The following is an 18,468-nucleotide window of genomic DNA, read 5'->3' as shown; positions in this document are numbered from 1 at the left end:
ATATATATATTGTATTATTGCAGTTCGATAAAACATTGAAAGAGGTATTTATATTTATAGGAGTATTTCTACAAGTTAAATATTTATACAGATGTTTCCTTTCCTGAAGTGTGTATACATTTTTTGGGGAGACTCTGTATCATCATCATTATCATTTAGCATCTGTTGTCCATGCTGGAATGGGTTGGACAGTTTGACCAGGGCTGGCACGCTGGAAGGCTACACCAGACTCCAGTCTGATTTGGCATGGTTTCTGTGGCTGGATGCCCTTCCTAACACCAACCACTCAAAGAGTGCAATGGGTGTTTTTACGTGCAATTTGTGTGACACTGGTGTCTTTGTGTGATACCAGTGTCTGCCACGACTGTGATTTTGCTTGGCTTCCCGGATCTTCTTCTCAAAGCATGACATAATGCCAAAGGTCTTGGTCATTGTCTCTGTGCAGCCCAACACTCGAAAGGAAGTTAACCACTTTGCCTCCATGAGGCCCAACGCTCGAAAGGAACTCAGCCACTTTGACTTCGTGAAACCCCTCAAAAAGTGTTCTTTAAACTCCATTAAAATTATGATGATGAGATGATGGCTACCTAGGGTTAAATAACAAGAACAACAACATTGCAGACAGTACAAAATATAGAAACATGATCAACAAATATGAAAACTACGAAGCTTACCTAAAACGAGACCTTTCCGTATTTCTCCAACTTGAAGGTCAGCTCTTAAATCTCCAACAAACCCCAACCGCCCACGATTTGTCAAAGTTGTGGTCAAACGTCCAGCTGCATCTTTGTTTTCTGTGTATATTTGACCACCTGGAGTTGTGATTCGAGTCTCTGTCTTTTTTAGTTCATCTTTCTGGAACTTCCGTAGTTCAGAATGAAGCTTGGTAAGATTTTGAGCCATTCTGAAAAAGGCATTTACAAACATATATATATATATATATATATATATACATACAGGGTGAGGTGAATAAATTATCATTTAAATTACGCAAAAATGAAAATAACACTAACATCTTATTCTAACATATATTTACCAAAATTACATAAAAATATCTTGAAATACTAAAGAGTAAATTTATTCAATAAAATTGCCATTGGCTTCAACCACAGCCTCCACACAACTTTGGAATCTCCTGCAACTCTTCTGTACGGTTTCCTCATTTAAATTGGTGAATGCTGCCATAATCCTTGCCTTCAGTTCATCTTTGGTGTTACAAGGAGTTTTGAAACTAATATCAGGAAGCGTTCTCTGGAGTATATGTTGGCTGAAGCTATGGTAAGAGGAATGACGAAAGAATCATGGCTCCTGGATCGGAACCGCCTGAAGCAACATGAGCTTAACAAAACAGGCCAGCCACCTGATCAGGCAAACAAACAGATAGACTTCATTCTCTCAAAGAAAAGGGTAGGTAGATAGTTGTAGATACCAATCTCATTCTTACATGAACAATATAATGTCCAAAATAAATTAGCAATTACAACAGAAAGACAATTAATGCTCCAAACACTTTCATATACAACACTTCCTTACTCCCACCCACCAGTAGAGGCAACAACCTTAACAATTCTAACATGTTTGAATGATGGTAGGTTAAAAGCAAGAACAACTATTATGACTTCTGTTACCAAACAATCATGGGAACCTTCTTTTCAGGTGCTGTGTTACCTCTCATATCTCTTTCCCAGTTTTCAGAGTTGGTACAGTAAATGTCGGCACATTGAAAGGTAGGTCTAGTGAAATTGTAGAGATGCTTGAACGGAGACGTGTTGATTTATGTTGCATACAAGAGGTAAGGTGGAGAGGAGCTTCAGCCAGAGTCCTCACAGGCAAAGCACATAGGTATAAACTCTTCTGGAAGGTAACAGTGATGGAATAGGGGGTGTGGGAAGAGAAATGGGTGGATAAGGACATAGAGGTAGTGAGGGTGTGTGATAGAGTACTTAAACTGAGGCTAGTCTTGCAGAATGGTATAGCAACAATTATCTCTGCCTATGCCCCACAAGCGGGCCTATCAAGTGAACAGAAGATCACTTTTATGATATTCTTCTGCAGGCTACCTCAAAGATGAGTGACAATGATCTCATCTTTGTGGCTGGAGATTTTAATGGGTATGTCAGATAGCAACCTGGTATCTTCCATGGTGTACATTGAAGATTACATTAACTCTTTAGCATTTAAATTGGCCATATCAGGCCGAAATATTCTACCTGCTTTATGTACAAACTGGCCAGATTTGGCCTCACACACCTACCCTACAATACCATTCTAAAAATAAGCAATCAAATAATTGAAATCTTAAAGCTACAAGATAATGCATGATTAATTTAAAACAATGTGAATAAATAAGCATTACATTTGATAGGGTAATTTGAATGCTAAGGGATTAATGTTTAACCCTTTCGATACCAACCTGGCTGAAACCACCTCTGGCTCTGTAGTACAAATGTCTTTTTTTTTCATAAGTTTTGAATTAAAATCTTCCACCAAACCTTAGTCACAATTTATGTTCCTAACACTAGCTGAATGATAACTAAGTTATTTTACTAAATTCTTTGTTATATTTAAAATTAATTGAAAGAAACAGAGAATCTTAACAGAAATATAGTGATAAAAGGGCTAAAGTCACCATGATATTTTTAACCCTTTTGATACCAACTCAGCTGAAACTGCCTCTGGATCTGTACTACAAATGTTTTGTTTTCATAAGTTTTGAATGAAAATCTTCCACCAAACCTTAGTCACAATTTATGTTCCTAACACTAGCTTAATGATAACTATGATGATGACTTATTACTATGATGATAACTATGATGATGATTTATTACTGCTGATGTGGTGAACTTCAAGGGAGGTGTGTGAATTTTCCTATTAAACAGCTTTAACAAAAGTTCTAGAAACTTTTCCTTACAGTTATAAAAAGCTGGTGAATTCAACCCCAGACCAGAGCCATCCAGCAGTTCACATAAAGCTATATTGGTTTGCTCAGTGAGATGGTCTCTTGCCTATTTCTGCTTTTTCTTACTTAACATGCCTGTGTTGGGTTCAACAAAACATCTTGGTCTTAGATTTGTAATGTTGAATCCTACACATGCACACGTTATTTTCATGTAGTAGTTGCAAATTCTTTTTACTCATTCTATCTTCAGTAACTATGAACTACTTTCATGATATTATCGAGCATATTGTATAACAGAAAACTTATAACTATTCCATGAACGTTGTTCCATCAAATCAAATATTTGAACAGGTGTAAATATAAACTTTGTGCATTAATAAATATATGTATGAAAAGCCAAACAAAATTTAGTGTGGTCATTTTCGTCTTCACACGTAGCTTATCTAATGCTGCATACAATCAATGACGAATTAATAGCGAAAGACCAGCTAAATAGGTAGCTACAGAGTACTCAGTCATTTAACAATGTCAACTGATTCCACTTCAGGGTTCACGAGTGCAGAATACTGAATAAGTGGGTGTCACAACGATTCTATTTGAGGATTACAATAAGGTTACTATTATGTGTATGGAGTAATCAGCTATTTGCACTTGTTGTACAATGAATAGTTCCATTGATGTGAACTCCTGTAACATACCAATGTCGATGAAAGTGAAACCTTTTTCGCCAGGATTTTGCGGAGCAAGTCCTCCGCTTAAACTGGCCACTTTACCGAAGACTTATCAAAGTACTTCCTTCCAATACTGAAACAGATATTTGGGTGGAGGTAAAGAATACGCACACCACCTGTTTTCGGCGTAACAAAAACCTTAACCCTAAACACCGGGTTCGCGTATTCTTTACTTTCGCCAGATATTTGTTTCTTGGGTCGTATATATTTTAAGAGAAGACATTCTACCCACATTATTATTCTTGATTAAAAACCCAAAACCCAACACTAGCCAACGAATGACCCCACCCCTATAAGGTTGCTCAAACAGTTAGATACACCAACCCTCATGACACAGAACATCTTAGAATACGAGAAATAAATATAGTTCTAGATGTTTCGGAAGTGTACTTGCCAGGTAAGTGATTGTTTCTGATCATAGGTTTGCTCTATTAGGGCTAACCTAGGGTTAAATAAGAACACTTTTGCGTAAAGGTTTTTCTTTTTAGTTAAAACTGCATTTGTGATTGCAAGTATTTTATCTTCCACTAAAAGATATACCTTTAAGAAGCGAGTGTCTTCGTATTTCAGATTTTAAAGGTAATTATTCATTCGACAATGAAAATATATCAATTGTACCCGCCTTGTTCATAGCCCTTCAGATTGTTTTAGGCTTTACGGTCATGGCCAAGCCGAAGCACTGTCTTCGTTAGTGGCGTAAAGTTTTCTATTTATAATTCCAATCAGATCTAGGATGCTGTATAGGGGTAGAAAGTTCATGGTCAAAGTGACATTTCTACCTTTGTTTTCAACAACTGAGTTTATGATGGGCGTTTCGAGGAAGGGAGAAATTGTTTCTTTAATAGAGTATAATGATATATAGAGCAAAAAATAAAGCGAGGAATGATAGATAATTTTTTTTACATTAAATTATAAATAATTCACAGCTCTCTCTCTCTCACACACATATATATAGTTATATGTAGACGAAGCCTAATGTGAAAATAAATCTAACTTACATTCCACTGACATACGAATCAACCGTGTCAAGGAGTAACGGATGATACTGAATCTCATTGGTTAATATTCTTTGAAACTAGTTAACTCTCTTTCTTTCTCTCTGCGCGCACACGCGCACATTTATAATTCGGAGTAGATGGCAATTTATTTAATGAAGTACGCAAAAAATAAATAAAAATTCATAATTCATTAAAATCTACTTACTATTTACATATATGTATGTAAGTATGTGTTTATATATATGTGTGTGTTTTCTACATGTGTGTATGGGTGAGAAACACGTCTTTAAAAAATTTTAAAGCAAACATCAAATAATTGAAGTAAATATTAATTCCTAAATTTTTTTCTTCATTTTATTTTTTTTAACACTTATTTTGAAAGGTTCCGACTTTTTCTTCCCTTTTTTTAAAATTTTAAATAATATAAATTATCAATTACCGAAGCAGGAAGTTGAAGTGTATAAGCACGTGCAGCAGTGACTATTCCGCACATGGTATCACATTAGTTAAGAGAAAAATGGCGAATACCACAGTGTAAGTATGAGGTCCACCGGGCTTCCCAAGCAAACTTTATTTTTTTTATTTATTCACACTTTTTGTCCGCCCTGAAGTTTCACTGAATAGTTTCGCAAGTCTCCTTTTTTGTTGAAATAGTGACCATATTATTAATCTAATTGTGGGTTTTCCTCAAATTAAAGCCGTTTTTTTTCTCTGCTGATTCAAGACGCTTCTCTGCTGCGTCTTTTTTTTTTTTTCAAATGCCACCATAGAACATTCTAGTATCTATATGTCTCTATTGTATAGATATACTACCGCTCATTGTTCACTATATCTATACATCCATACTTGTATAAATATAAAATATATTACATATATGCATAAATATAATATATATACATATTATATACGTCTTTGTATAATATATATATTTATACATACACAATATATATTTGCATGTATTGTTTGTAATATTTCGTAATATATATTTTTATATACATATAGGGAATATATGCATATTAAAGAAATACGTTTATGTATGTAATGTATATATATATATATATATTTTTAAATACATGTGTATATATACGAAATATATATTCGTATAATGCATGTGTGAATGTATAAACATGGGTCCCTGAATATGTATATAAATTAATAAGTATAATTTAAAGTATATATACATGATAATCACATACTGTATATTATGTGTATGTATATAATGTATGAAATACATTTGTGTGTATGGATATATCTTTTGGAGGTCCTAAGTCCACATATAAGCTATTCATTTTTATTTTACCTCCGTAATTTGGGGGGAAAACGAAGGGAGCCTCCACGCGGTGAGTTGACTGCTAGCAATAGCAGCCATATGTCTTAAGATCTCACTTTGTCTTAACACTATGAATAACATTTCGGATAATGTCTCTAAGATAGTCATACAGATAAGATGGTCGTGGCCGGAGGTTTTTTGATCATGTTTGGATTGGATTGAAGCTGATCAAAGAACTAAACCAGAACCGAACCCAATTGAAAGAAAAAATTACCAAAATTTCTAAGTTGTGTGTAATACATATTTTTACACACGCGAATGTGTGAGCATGTATGTATGTATATATATATACACACACACGTATATAATCGAAGTTTCTACCATACTATCCCGTTTGGATTTACTTCGCTGAAGATCTTTCACCTATGTATAGATATACCTGTGTATGTATAGATATATCTTTTGGATTTATATATATACGTATATATTTACACACATATACACTTATATTTTTCATTTTAACGTTCACTTTTCCATGCTTGCTTGGGATGGATGTTGTTTTTTGAGGCAGTTTTTCTAGTCACTTGTTTCCATGCAGGATGATATATCCACATGGCCGGACATGTCTTTACAGGATATCACAAATGAATGACACTGCTTGTATGATTGACATCCATTGGCAAGGGGGACATGCGCATTTTATATATATATTTATATAAATTGCTTGTTTCTGTTTCCGTCTACTAAATCCACCAAAGCTTAGGTCAACCCTGGGCTGCTATTGTAGAAGACATTTTGCCCAAGGTGCCACGCTGTGGAACTGAACCCGAAACCATGTGGTCGGAGTGCAAACTTAACCGTACAACTATGTATGCGCCTAGCAGTTTAATCTCTATGAATTGATGCCCTCGACTTTATTTTTTCATAATTATTACCTTAAAATTGCATTACACGAATATGTAAATTAGGTACCGGTTCTTCTGTGTATTCGGTCCACATTTTGTTTTCTAAAATCTTTATATTTGGAATCGAGCGTTCAAAGCATTTAAAATTAACTCCGGGTACTACTTTTTACTGTTAATACGCGAGACCTAATGATATTAACCTTGTTTTCGGTGCTCCCTCGCCACCAATCGCGAAGCGCAGGGACTAAAATAAGTTCGTCAGATCTCAATCGCTCGTAATGTTTCTAATGATAGCAGAACACAAATATTTAGATGTGATGGAGAATCCATCGATGACCTGATGGTATTTATTGTCGAACCCGGAAGTGGAAAGATTTGAATTTTGAAATTGGGTAGTTAGCTGTTTAATCGCGGTACCTAAGCGGAGAGGATACCTAGGTGACTGAATGTCATTCCTTTGTATTACTTGTATTGATTCGGGAACGATGAAAAGCAAGGAAATTGCTGATCATTGTTTGAAACATTAATTTTATAGTCAAAGACGCTGTATCGTGATGATGATGATGGTAGTAGTGGTGTCTTTCTGTTACAGGATAATGAAAGCATTAGAACTGTTTCACTTTCGGAATATTGAAAATGTCTCGTCATTAACTACAGATTGGTGTTCTTTTCTTGAGTTTTAAATGCGTATCAGTTCATGAAATTTTGCAAAGTAACGTTCGCAGTGGTGTAGATTACGTGTATGTTTGATAACATAAAATATTTCTTTTCGAACGGGTTTCCGGTCATTCTCCACTATTTGTTTCTTTATAACCCATTTTAAACTATGTTTTGAAATGACATTTTTGCAGAAATACGTTTTCGAGAGTGCCAGTTGCGCTATGTCGTTTCAAATATGTATCTGTTAACAAAGTGAAAGTGAAAAAAGTAACTTTGTTACGCAAATTGGTGTTAAAATTGGGCAGGCATCAATATAAATAGTAATCTATATCCTCGAAAATGTATCGATACAAAAGTGCAGGAATAGACATGCATTTTTTATGACAGTTATGAGGAAACAAAGTCGGAGGGGGTTGTAACACCTATTTGTAGTTGGTGTGTCGTAATACTTTTAGGTTTGGATAAAAAATTTTTTTGAAAATCGCAGTTATATAATGTTTTGAATACTCATTATTTTGTATGGGTGAGTACTGTGCTATATATTTTAAATTAGGGTGGTGATGAAAAGGTGAAAATGAACATTAAACAAATGTAGAAATTAGAGTGAAATTGTCTTTCTCTGCTCAGCTGTCTCTGCAAAACAGCTTTTGTTACCCTACTATTATCCAATGTCGTGGAGGTGCAATGGCCCAGTGGTTAGGGCAGCGGACTCGCGGTTTCGATTCCCAAACCGGGCGTTGTGAGTGTTTATTGAGCGAAAACACCTAAAGCCCTACGAGGCTCCAGCAGGGGATGGTGGCGAACACTGTTGTACTCTTTCACCACAACTTTCTCTTACTCTTACTTCCTGTTTCTGTTGTGCCTGTAATTCAAAGGGTCAGCCTTGTCATATCTGTGTTACGCTGAATATCCCCAAGAACTACGTTAAGGGTACACGTGTCTGTGGAGTGCTCAGCCACTTGCATGTTAATTTCACGAGCAGGCTGTTCTGTTGATCGGAGTGCCAACAACAACAACAATTATCCAATGTCATTAAAATTGATTTTTACTACTTTTTCTAGCAGATCGAGGGACAAGTAGAGCAGGGAAACCATTTATCTGCATTCATATTTTTAATCCTTTCATAACTAAGTTGTTTAAAAATACCACAAAAAGGGAAAAAGAACAGTTTAATCTTGTTTGGCGACAGGATTCTGAAAAAGCTGGTGTCTTATAACTTGCCTTAACAACTCCCATGAACTTTCTCTGAATTACATTGACTACAAATCAGGCAATGCTTCTCTCACTTGGTCTGTTTTAATGTATAAGATTTGGGCTAATTACAATAAATTGTCTAAAATATCTCAGTATCTGTACAAAGCTTCATAAATTGACCTTCACTGTTGTATGGTGGTAGGACGAATGGGTCCTCAATATTTCTAATCTAGACACAAGGCAGCATTTTTGAAGGGAATAGGTGGTTAGTTTATATCATTGACTCCAGTACTTGACTGGTACCTTGCTTGACAAATCTCAGAGGGATGATAAATTGACTTTGATAGGGTTTGAACTCAATATAAGAGCTAGAAGCAATGCTACAAAGCATTTTGTCTGATACTAATGATTTTGCCAGTTTACTGTTCTTCAGTGATTGATATTAAAATTTTATTTTGAGAAGGAACGTTAGTGTCTCTCTCTTTTTCATACTGTGGCATTGAGATATTTTGGAATACTTCATTGTTTAATATTTGAATTGTTGGAACGGTGGGGAAGGTATACAAGGAGTTTCCCCGTGGGAACTCCTATATACTGATGACCACCTTCTTATCACTGAATCTAGTAGAAAAGAAGGTACTTTTTGGTTATCTCACTCGCATTTAAGAATTGGGTTACCTCCCCACTAAAAAATCGAGTTAATGTGGCGCCGAGATTGGATTAAAAGAGTTAGATCCTTTTGATTCAGTATTTCCAACATGTTGACGTTTGGCCTCTTCAATAGACATGGTATAATTTGTTATATAAATGTTATTAGATTCAATAAGGCGGTTTTATTTTTTCATTTTTCATGTTTATTAATTTTTCAGTTTTCATGCTTATTGATATTTCCTGAAAAACGTAGGGAGATAACTCAATATTTTAATGGGGGTGAGGTAACCAAAAAGAATCCCTTTGTATGGGAGAAAAACGTAGTTAAAGGGCTTTAAAATTAGCAAAGACCAAAATTCTAGTAATCAGGAAAATAAACAGGACTGCTTCCTACAGGAGAATGACCTTACTCAAGAAGTAGAAAAGGTTTAGGTAGAAGTTGCTTATAATGGGCCTAGTGTAGGATCACATGGGAAATAGATTTGGAATTCCTTGGAGATTCCCTGAAAATGGTAGATAGTTTCTTTTATCTAAGTGATTGAATTATGGAGAAGTATTTTCTGAAAGTATAGTTGCTAAAATAAGAACGGGCTGGAAAAGTTTAGTTATTACCTCAATTGGTAACGAGGTCTCAGACTGGAAGGCAGTGTGTATGAGGCCTGTGTATACACTGTAGTGATGCATTGATGTGAGACATGAGCCCTGAATGCAAAGGACTTGTGGAAATGAGAAAGAAATGAATCTAGCATGCTCCACTGGATGTGTAGTACCAGTGTATATGAATGTTGTAGGGCGAATGAGAAATCGGATATAGTGTACAAGAAAGAAAATTGCATTGGTACAGGCATATATATATATATATATATATATATATATATGGATGAGTGTTGATTGTTTTATGTGAAAAGAGCCTTTGAAAGAAGAAACTAGACAACATGGAACAGAAGTAATGAAGGCTGTTCTCAAGACGTTGAGCCTCATACAGGAGGCAACAAAGAACAGATGATTTGGGGATTTGTAGTGTTGGACAGGTCTTAAGCACAGCAAAACTGGTCCTAAAAGCATTATGTTTACATGTATACATACAACTGGTCCCATACCTGAATTGTACCAGTCAAGCCCATCCCTCCATCACTCATCTAATTAAATGAGAACAGAACTATATATTTCATCCCTTTTCTATGCTACCACTATCTCTCTGTTTAGAATCACTTTCCTTTCATATTTGTCTCTCTTATTTCTCATTGATCTCCCTTTTCCGTGCCACCAGTTACCTTTCCGTCTCTCATCTCTCCTTAACTGCATCCTATTGACACCCATATTTTATTCTTAACACTTGTATCTGCCATTGACATCCTCCACCATTTGTTATTCATTGTATTCACTTCGACCCCCTCCATCCTTGTCACTGTACATCTCATTTGCTCTCTTCCTGCTATACTCTGATAATCTTTATCCCGTACCTGTCATATCTGCAGTTTTCCTGCTTCTCATCACTTCCCTACTGAATGTATATTTCTTCACCTTCCCCTTTAACTCGTTTACCATCGACCATGCATCTACTTTACTAATGCTATGTTCATCTCTACCCCATTGCTAACCATCTGTCACTCCCCTTCCATACTGTTGCAAACTTTACCCACTCAGCCTTTTTGATCCTACCTCATTCTCTCTTCTACATTTCATCTACTTTAAGGGTATGCCCGAACATCTGTCACCACCATCTTCATCTCTCTTCCCAGCTATTCCCATCCACCTTTATATAATGCTGGGAGGGTAGCCATGTATCTCCTACAGCAACAGACCTATTGTCTTTCTATCATACTTTAACATTTGATATAAAGCTGTCTCCCTCTCAAACAAGGGGACTCTTTAGTCTTGTGAGTTACATTGTGACCTCATTTGTGCTGATCCCATGGAAAAAGTACCCAATACATTGAAAGGTGGTTGGTGTTGAGAAGGATATCCAGCTGTAGAAGCCATGCCGAAGTAGCATTGGAACTCATGAACCCCATGGCCATGCCCTACACTCATATCTTTCCCTTCAAGAATTTCATTGTTCTTGTTTTGCAGATTTCTCCCAACCATGTGAACATTGGGGGGGGGGGGATGATTCTACAAATATTATTTGGCTTTTCTGAAGCAATTCTTGTTGGTAAATATCTTCAAAATTATTTGTACTTTAGAGAAATGAAAAGCAGTGGGGCTGTCTTTAAACAACTGACCACATGGCCATAATTTCATCTCCAACCACTTGTGTCCATTAGCAAGGCATCTAACTCCTGGTTTGCCTGAACAAAATACTATTTCTTCTATTTCACCCATATTATAGATGGATAAATTGATGTAAAATAGGTAAGGTGTGAGGATTAAATGGAGAACAGTTAATTTAGAAATAATGCCTTTATTGTTACTAAAATTGGTACTGTTCAAATTATTGGTCAATATGCAGCTCTTGATTGTATGCATCTGAAAATTTATTGGTGATAATGCCAGATGAAAATGCATATATTTATGTCCCTTTGTGTTTAAATCTGGAATTTATCAAGTTCCCTTTAAGACTGAGGTGGGGAGTAATATAGTTGACTATACCCTTAAAATTTATAGCTTATCTTTCTTGAACATAATTTTTTCCTGTGCCAACATGGGAGATATTTTTCAAATTTGTTGGACCAAATTCAAGGAAGCACTAATGCTCCTTGTGTTGTCAGATTGCTTGTGGCTTGATCATGTTTGTTACATGTGATGCAATAGTTTAGGGACTCAGTTTTCGATGTTCTAATTTCGAGTTCAAACTTTTTTACAGCTATTGTGTTGAGCTACTGGGCAAGATGCTTAACTGTAATTCTTGCCTCACTTTCTTGACATGCTAACAGGTTTCATTCTTACTTTATTGCCGAGTAATTAGCAGGATGTCGATATGTAAAGCCAACTGCCAATAACAAAATACTTTGCCATAAAAATAAAATGTAAAATTGTAGAAAGAAATGACCATTTTATGAATAGGTTGATATTACTAGGCTAGTAGAGATAACTTAATTATATTGACATAGAGATGATGTTTCTAATGTGCAGATAAGTCACCAATGAAGCATGATAAATAAATGCTTGAATAACCACTAAAGTATATCATGTATATTAAATATATAGTTATTGAAGTAGCTAGATATACTAAAATGCTGCATTTATAATGCGAGACAATAAAATAGCCTTAATATTTATGACAATGGGGAATCCATTTTCTTTATCTAAGAGCAAATGTCAACAGTGATGATAATGCAATATTGTGTATTGATTATAATGAATTCGTTTTTTTTTTCTTCTTTTTTGCTTTCATTAGATGATTTTACAGCTTTAATTCTTTTTTTTCAAATTCAACTGAGGTCAACTTTGTCTTTCATCCTTTTGGTATGGATAAAGAAAGTCTCCAGTAGTCGAGTTGGTTCATCTCTCTCTCTCTCACGTTTCTGTCTGGAAGAAATAGGTTGAAACCTGACTCTGAGTGGGCTTTGATAGGTGTAAAATAATGATACAACTTTATATCACAACAACACCCCCTTCCTTGACCCCAAGTGTTGAGCAATTTAGGATGGAAGTAGAATGTGCAACAGTTTATGCTGTCCATTGCATTATTCGTAACTTTTAAGATTTTTATATTTGTTCTATTCTTAATTAAATTTTAATTTACATGCTAAAAATTTAATCAGTTGCTTTTTTTGGATGCTAAATGATATTTAAAATTGAGTAAAATTTCAACCTTTTTGTTACCATATTTCTGTTGAAATGCACTGCTTTTGTCTCAGTTTTGAAAATGAAGAATTTCGTAAAATGTCTCTGAAACTGGTGTTTTGGAAAGTTTTAGTTCATTTTGAAAGAGGAAGCTTGTATTGAACAAAGGGTAGTAGTTTTAAGTGGGTTTGCAATCAGGATTAAGAAGGCAAAGTCAGTCTTGCTACAGGTAACTTATCCATATGTGCAGAGTTCAGTGTTTAGCAATATGATTAGACATGTCAGTATTGACAACTGCTTTATAGTTGTGGCCTTTGTATTGTTGCACTGCTTTGAAAGATATCTATGTAGGTAATGTGATAATAGGACAAGCCTTTGACCTAGTTTCTTGTTATACATTGTATTGTTATAGAAAAATGACACCACTCTTAGGAGTAGCACCAGTGTCAGAATTTCCATTTTTACTTTTAATGAATACACACACCGTGGATGCATCTAGAAATGGATATATATATGTGGATGGATGTCTATGGGTATACACTTGATAGATATATCGGCTCCCTATTTCTCATCTATCTATTTTGCTGTTGGTCTCTACTCTCCCTTTTATACTGTCACATCTTCCCTTTGACACAATTCTATTTCCCTCACTTTCCCCAAAATTAATTCACCGTTGACCATATTTCCACTTGGCCTTTGCTATTCATTGAATTCACTTCTATCCGCATCTCTAACCATTTGTCACTCTCACTCTCCTTCCACACTCCATAAATTTACCTACCCACCCACCTTCTCTAATCCTCTGTCTGTATTGTCTTAAAATCTCTTCCTTGTGTATCTTGAGTATGCCTTAATACATTTTCATCACTATCTCTTATCTTTGTTTCCAACTGGAAAAGCCATGTTTCTCTGCAGCAAAGCATCTGTTCCTGTCCTATCGTACTTTAACCTCTCAACATCTAGCATAATCTAGCTCCAATACTACACCTCCACTCAATTGAGGTGTTTTGTCTTGGTACCAATACTATGAGAAAGAAAAGCATTCAGTACACTATAAAGTAGGTGTTAGGAAGGGCATCCAGGTGTAGAAACTATTTCAAAGCAGACATTGGAGCTTGATCTGGTCCCTTAGCTTACTCCCCATAGTAATCTTCTTGTCCCCTAACACGACCCCCCCCCCCAGTTTGTACTCCTTAGAACTGCATGGCAATCTCAACAGTGCAGGCAGCATGATAAAAGCACCCAGTCTATGCTGTAAAGTTGTTGGCATTAGGAAGGGCATTCAGCTGTAAAAGCCATTCCAAACACTGACATTGGAGCTTCATGCAGTTCTTGAACACATTGGATGTGGTCAAACCATTGAACCTGTACCAACATGGACACTTAAATGATTATATAAGGTGCATCAGCTACTTTTTCTGAGCATTTCTCTCTTTTTTATAGTTCCTCATTTATGTTGGTGCCCCTAATTGGCAAGGCTGGTTTTTGTGAGAAACAATGTGTTTAGAGGTAACATTTGATGTTTGGTGGTGGTCTTGGTTGTAGTTGGCCGGTCTCTTGTCATAGCTGTTTACCTTCTTCATGCCTTCAATGTTCTTTAAAATGTTTTACACCAATCTTGAAGTGATGCAGCATTCTATCTGCTCTGCGTTGGCTCCCAGGATTTAAAGTTGGTGCTCTTCATTGTCTATATGAGTTAGTCTTTGTAGCATTGCAAGGGAACAGCCATGATATCTTGCTGGTTCTGAGTTCACTGCAGAGGATTTTGTGGACTTGAACTGCCAATCTAAAGTGATGTTTGATGATGTGGCCTCAATGTTGTAGGCTTTGGCCTGTTCAAGGACTGCAAGACTGTTGACATAGTCATTCCATTTAATGTTCATGGCTGCAGTTCCTGTTGATGAAATAGTTCCAGTTTTCAAATGTCCTGTTGGTATTAAGACCATCTCTCAAAATATTTGAAGGCATGCTGGAAGTTTTCCAGAAGCAACATGAATAGCTCAGATTATTTAGATAGGATGCTTCAGTTATGGTAACAAGTTTACTTATTCCTGTTTGAGAGTGATGCTAATTGTGGAGGGTACCTGTGGAAGTTGTAGACCCAGGATGATGTGCAACAAAGTAGTGAAAATGGATCTTCGGATGCTGAGCCTCACTGAGGAAAAGACAAGGGTCTGAGAGATGTGGTGGTGTGCTATACTTGAGGAGACATGTCAAGCTAAGTAAAATTGCTGTCTTCTACACATGCAGCCTTGTCCTTTCAGGTGCCAGTGCCACTTAAAAAGCATCCATCCTGGTAGCACATGAAAAGCACCCAGTACACTCTAAGTGGTTGGTGTTAGGAAGGGCATCCAGCTGTAGACACTATGCCACAACAGACAGCTGGAGTTTGGACAGCTCTTTGCTATCCAGCTCCATGTCAAACTATCCAACCCATACCAGCATGGAGAGCGAATGTTAAGTGGTGGTAATGCTGAAATTTGGAAGATTTGAGTTTTGAGCAAGTTGTGCAGATTTTCTGAATGTTGATTCTCTGAGCAAAGCTATCATATGCATTTCTTCAGGTAAATGAGCTGGTAAGGCATTGTTTCCAATGTATGACAGTTCAGTGACAGGAGTTCTATTGGTCAGTCTTTGTAATCAGTCTGTACAGATTGTAATGCAGTTTGGGTTTGTGCCAGGGAAAAGCACCGCTGATGTTATATTTCTAGTAAGACAACTTCAGGAGAAATACCTAGCCAAAGATAAACCTCTGTACCTAGCTTTCATTGACATGGAGAAAGCCTTTGACAGGGTTCCTCAATCCCTTATCTGGTGGTCAGTGAGGAAACTAGGGATAGATGAATGGTTAGTGAGAGCTGTACAAGCCATGTACAGGGATACTGTCAGTAAAGTGAGGGTTGTCAACAAGTACAGTGAAGAATTCTGGGTAGGGGTCCACCAAGGATCACTCCTCAGCCCCCTCTTATTCATCAGTCCTTCAGGCAATAACAGGAATTCAAGACAGGATGTTCCTGGGAGCTTCTCTATGTTGATGACCTTGCTCTAATAGCTGAGTTACTATCAGAACTAGAGAAGTTTCAGGTACGGAAGCAAGGATTAGAATCGAAGGGCCTTAGAGTCAACCTAGCAAAAACCAAAGTCTTAATAAGTAGGAAGGCAGACAAACCACAAATCCCTTCAGGTAGATGGCCCTGCTCAATCTGTAGAAAAAGCATAGGTAGAAACTCCTTTAGATGTACTCAGTGTAAACTATGGACACATAAGAAGTGCAGTAATATCAAAGGAAGGTTAACTGGGAAGATAGTTTTTGTGTGGCAGATGCTCAGGAGCAATAAACACTGAAAATATGCAGAAAACAGCTTCCGTCACATTCCAGGGGAAAAAACTACAAGTAGTTGATAGCTTCCGTTACCTAGGTGACCAAGTCAGTATCATGGGTAGATGCTCTGAAAGTGTAGCTGCTAGAATAAGAATAACCTGAGTAAAGTTCAGAGTAAAAGGTAGACTGTATGATGCATGTGTGCGAACAGCCATGCTAGATGGCTGTGAAACATGGGCTGTGACTGCTGAGGTCATGTGTAACCTTGCAAGGAATGAAGCCAGTATGCTCCGCTGGATGTGTAATGTCATTTTGCATACATGATAGAGTGTAAGCGCCCTGAGAGAAAAGTTGGATTTAAGAAGCATCAGATGTCGTGCAAAAGAGATGACTGTACTGGTATGGTCATGTATTGTGAATGGATGAGGACAGCTGTGTGAAAAAGTGCCACACTCTAGCAGTAGAGGGAACCTGTGGAAGAGGTAAACCCAGGAAGACCTGGGATGAGGTGGTGAAGCACAACCTTTGAACATTGGGTCGCACCCAGGTAATGTGACCGAGACCTTTGGAGATATGCTCGCTTAAGAATACCTGGCAAGCCAAGTGAGACCATAACCGTGGCCTATGCCAGTGCAACGTAACTGGCCCATTTAAGAGTACCCTTCAATTATTGGGCAATAAACTGTGCTTGAAAAGACCTGTTGAGGCAAGTGAAATCGTTGTTGTGGCCAATGACAGTACTGCCTGATTGGCACCTGTGCCAGTGACACGTTAAAAGCACTGTTTGAGCATGATCGTTGTCAGTGCCACCTGACTGGCTCCCATGCCGGTGGCACATAAAAAGCACCATTTGAGCGTGATCATTGCCAGTGCAGCCTGACTGGCTCCTGTGCTGGTGGCATGTAAAACGCACCCACTACACTCTCGGAATGGGTTGGCGTTAAAGAAGGGCATCCAGCTGTAGAAACTTTACCAGATCAGATTGGAAGCCAAGTGCAGCCTTCTGGCTTGCCAGCCCTCAGTCAAACCATCCAACCCATGCCAGCATGGAAAGCCGACATTAAACAACAACGATGATGATGATGATCATCATCATCATCAAAGTGGTACTTGTTCCCTGCACCTGGATTATTAGGTGGTATTTTGTAGGGTAGAACAAAGTTAGGGTTATTACACATCTCTACTTGAAGTTCCAACTTTGTTTTCATATATCAACTGTCCTGTTCTTCAATTGAAGTTTCTGGATGAGTGCCACAAAACAATTGGGGCAACCGAATTGTTTTAGGACAATTCACATGCTGGCACTCTGGTTATGATGAGGGTTCCACTTGATCTGATCAAAAGAACAGCTTGCTCATGAAGCGGCTGAGCGCATCAGTCATGAGTACAGTTAATGGAGTTCTTGGGGGAGATTTAGCATGACACAGAATGTAACAAGGCTGGCTCTTTTAAATTATGGTATAACTCACTTTTGCCAGCTGAGTGAAATAAAGTGTCTTGTTCAAGGACACAATATGCAGCTGGGAATCGAACTCCTGACCTTTCGACTGTGAGTGAAATACCCTAACCACTAAGCCACATGCCTTCATACCATTCACGTAGTTGTGCGAGGTATGGTGTTGGAATCCTTTTTGAGATCATAGAAAACTGGTAACAAGTGTCTGTTGTTCTCAGCATTTTTCCTGTAGGTGTCTTGTGCAAAATATCATCATCATCATCGGATGATTTGACTGAGGACTGGTGAACCAGATGGCTGCACCAGGCTCCAATCTGATCTGGCAGTTTCTACAGCTGGATGCCCTTCCTAACGCCAACCACTCCGAGAGTGTAGTGGGTGCTTTTACGTGTCACCCGCACGAGCACCAGTCAGACGGTACTGGCAACGGCCATGCTCAAAATGGTGTATTTTACGTGCCACCTGCACAGGAGCCAGCCCAGCGGCACTGGCAACGACCTCGCTTGAGTGTTTTCTAACGTGTCACCGGCACAAGTGCCAGTAAAGCGACGCTGGTAATGATCACACTCAAATGGTGCTATTTACGTGTCACTGGCACGGAAGCCAGACAACTGCTCTGGCAATGATCATGCTCGGACGGTGCTGTTAGTGCT

At 37.6% G+C, this 18,468-nt stretch overlaps 2 protein-coding genes across 2 annotated transcripts in view; one reads left to right on the top strand and one right to left on the bottom strand.

The window, feature by feature from the left end:
• The window catches only part of LOC106869610 (dual specificity protein phosphatase 19), a 20,624-nt gene extending 15,899 nt beyond the window's left edge, over positions 1-4,725 (bottom strand). Inside the window, exons 1-2 of the mRNA XM_014915421.2 lie at positions 4,629-4,725; positions 675-904 (exon numbers count right to left, since the gene is read on the bottom strand). Of these exons, the coding sequence (XP_014770907.1) occupies positions 675-903 (229 nt within the window). The 5' untranslated portion in view covers position 904; positions 4,629-4,725. The remainder of the gene's footprint in view (positions 1-674; positions 905-4,628) is intronic.
• Positions 4,726-5,057: 332 nt separating this feature from the next.
• Positions 5,058-18,468, top strand: part of LOC106869621 (co-chaperone protein daf-41) — a 20,239-nt gene continuing 6,828 nt past the window's right edge. The window contains exon 1 of the mRNA XM_014915432.2: positions 5,058-5,162. Coding sequence (XP_014770918.1) covers positions 5,146-5,162 — 17 coding nt within the window. The 5' untranslated portion in view covers positions 5,058-5,145. The remainder of the gene's footprint in view (positions 5,163-18,468) is intronic.

Source organism: Octopus bimaculoides, chromosome 9 (assembly GCF_001194135.2).
Source record: "Octopus bimaculoides isolate UCB-OBI-ISO-001 chromosome 9, ASM119413v2, whole genome shotgun sequence".
Taxonomy (NCBI): Eukaryota; Metazoa; Mollusca; class Cephalopoda; order Octopoda; family Octopodidae; genus Octopus; species Octopus bimaculoides.
This window is presented reverse-complemented; position numbering and strand designations above follow the sequence as displayed.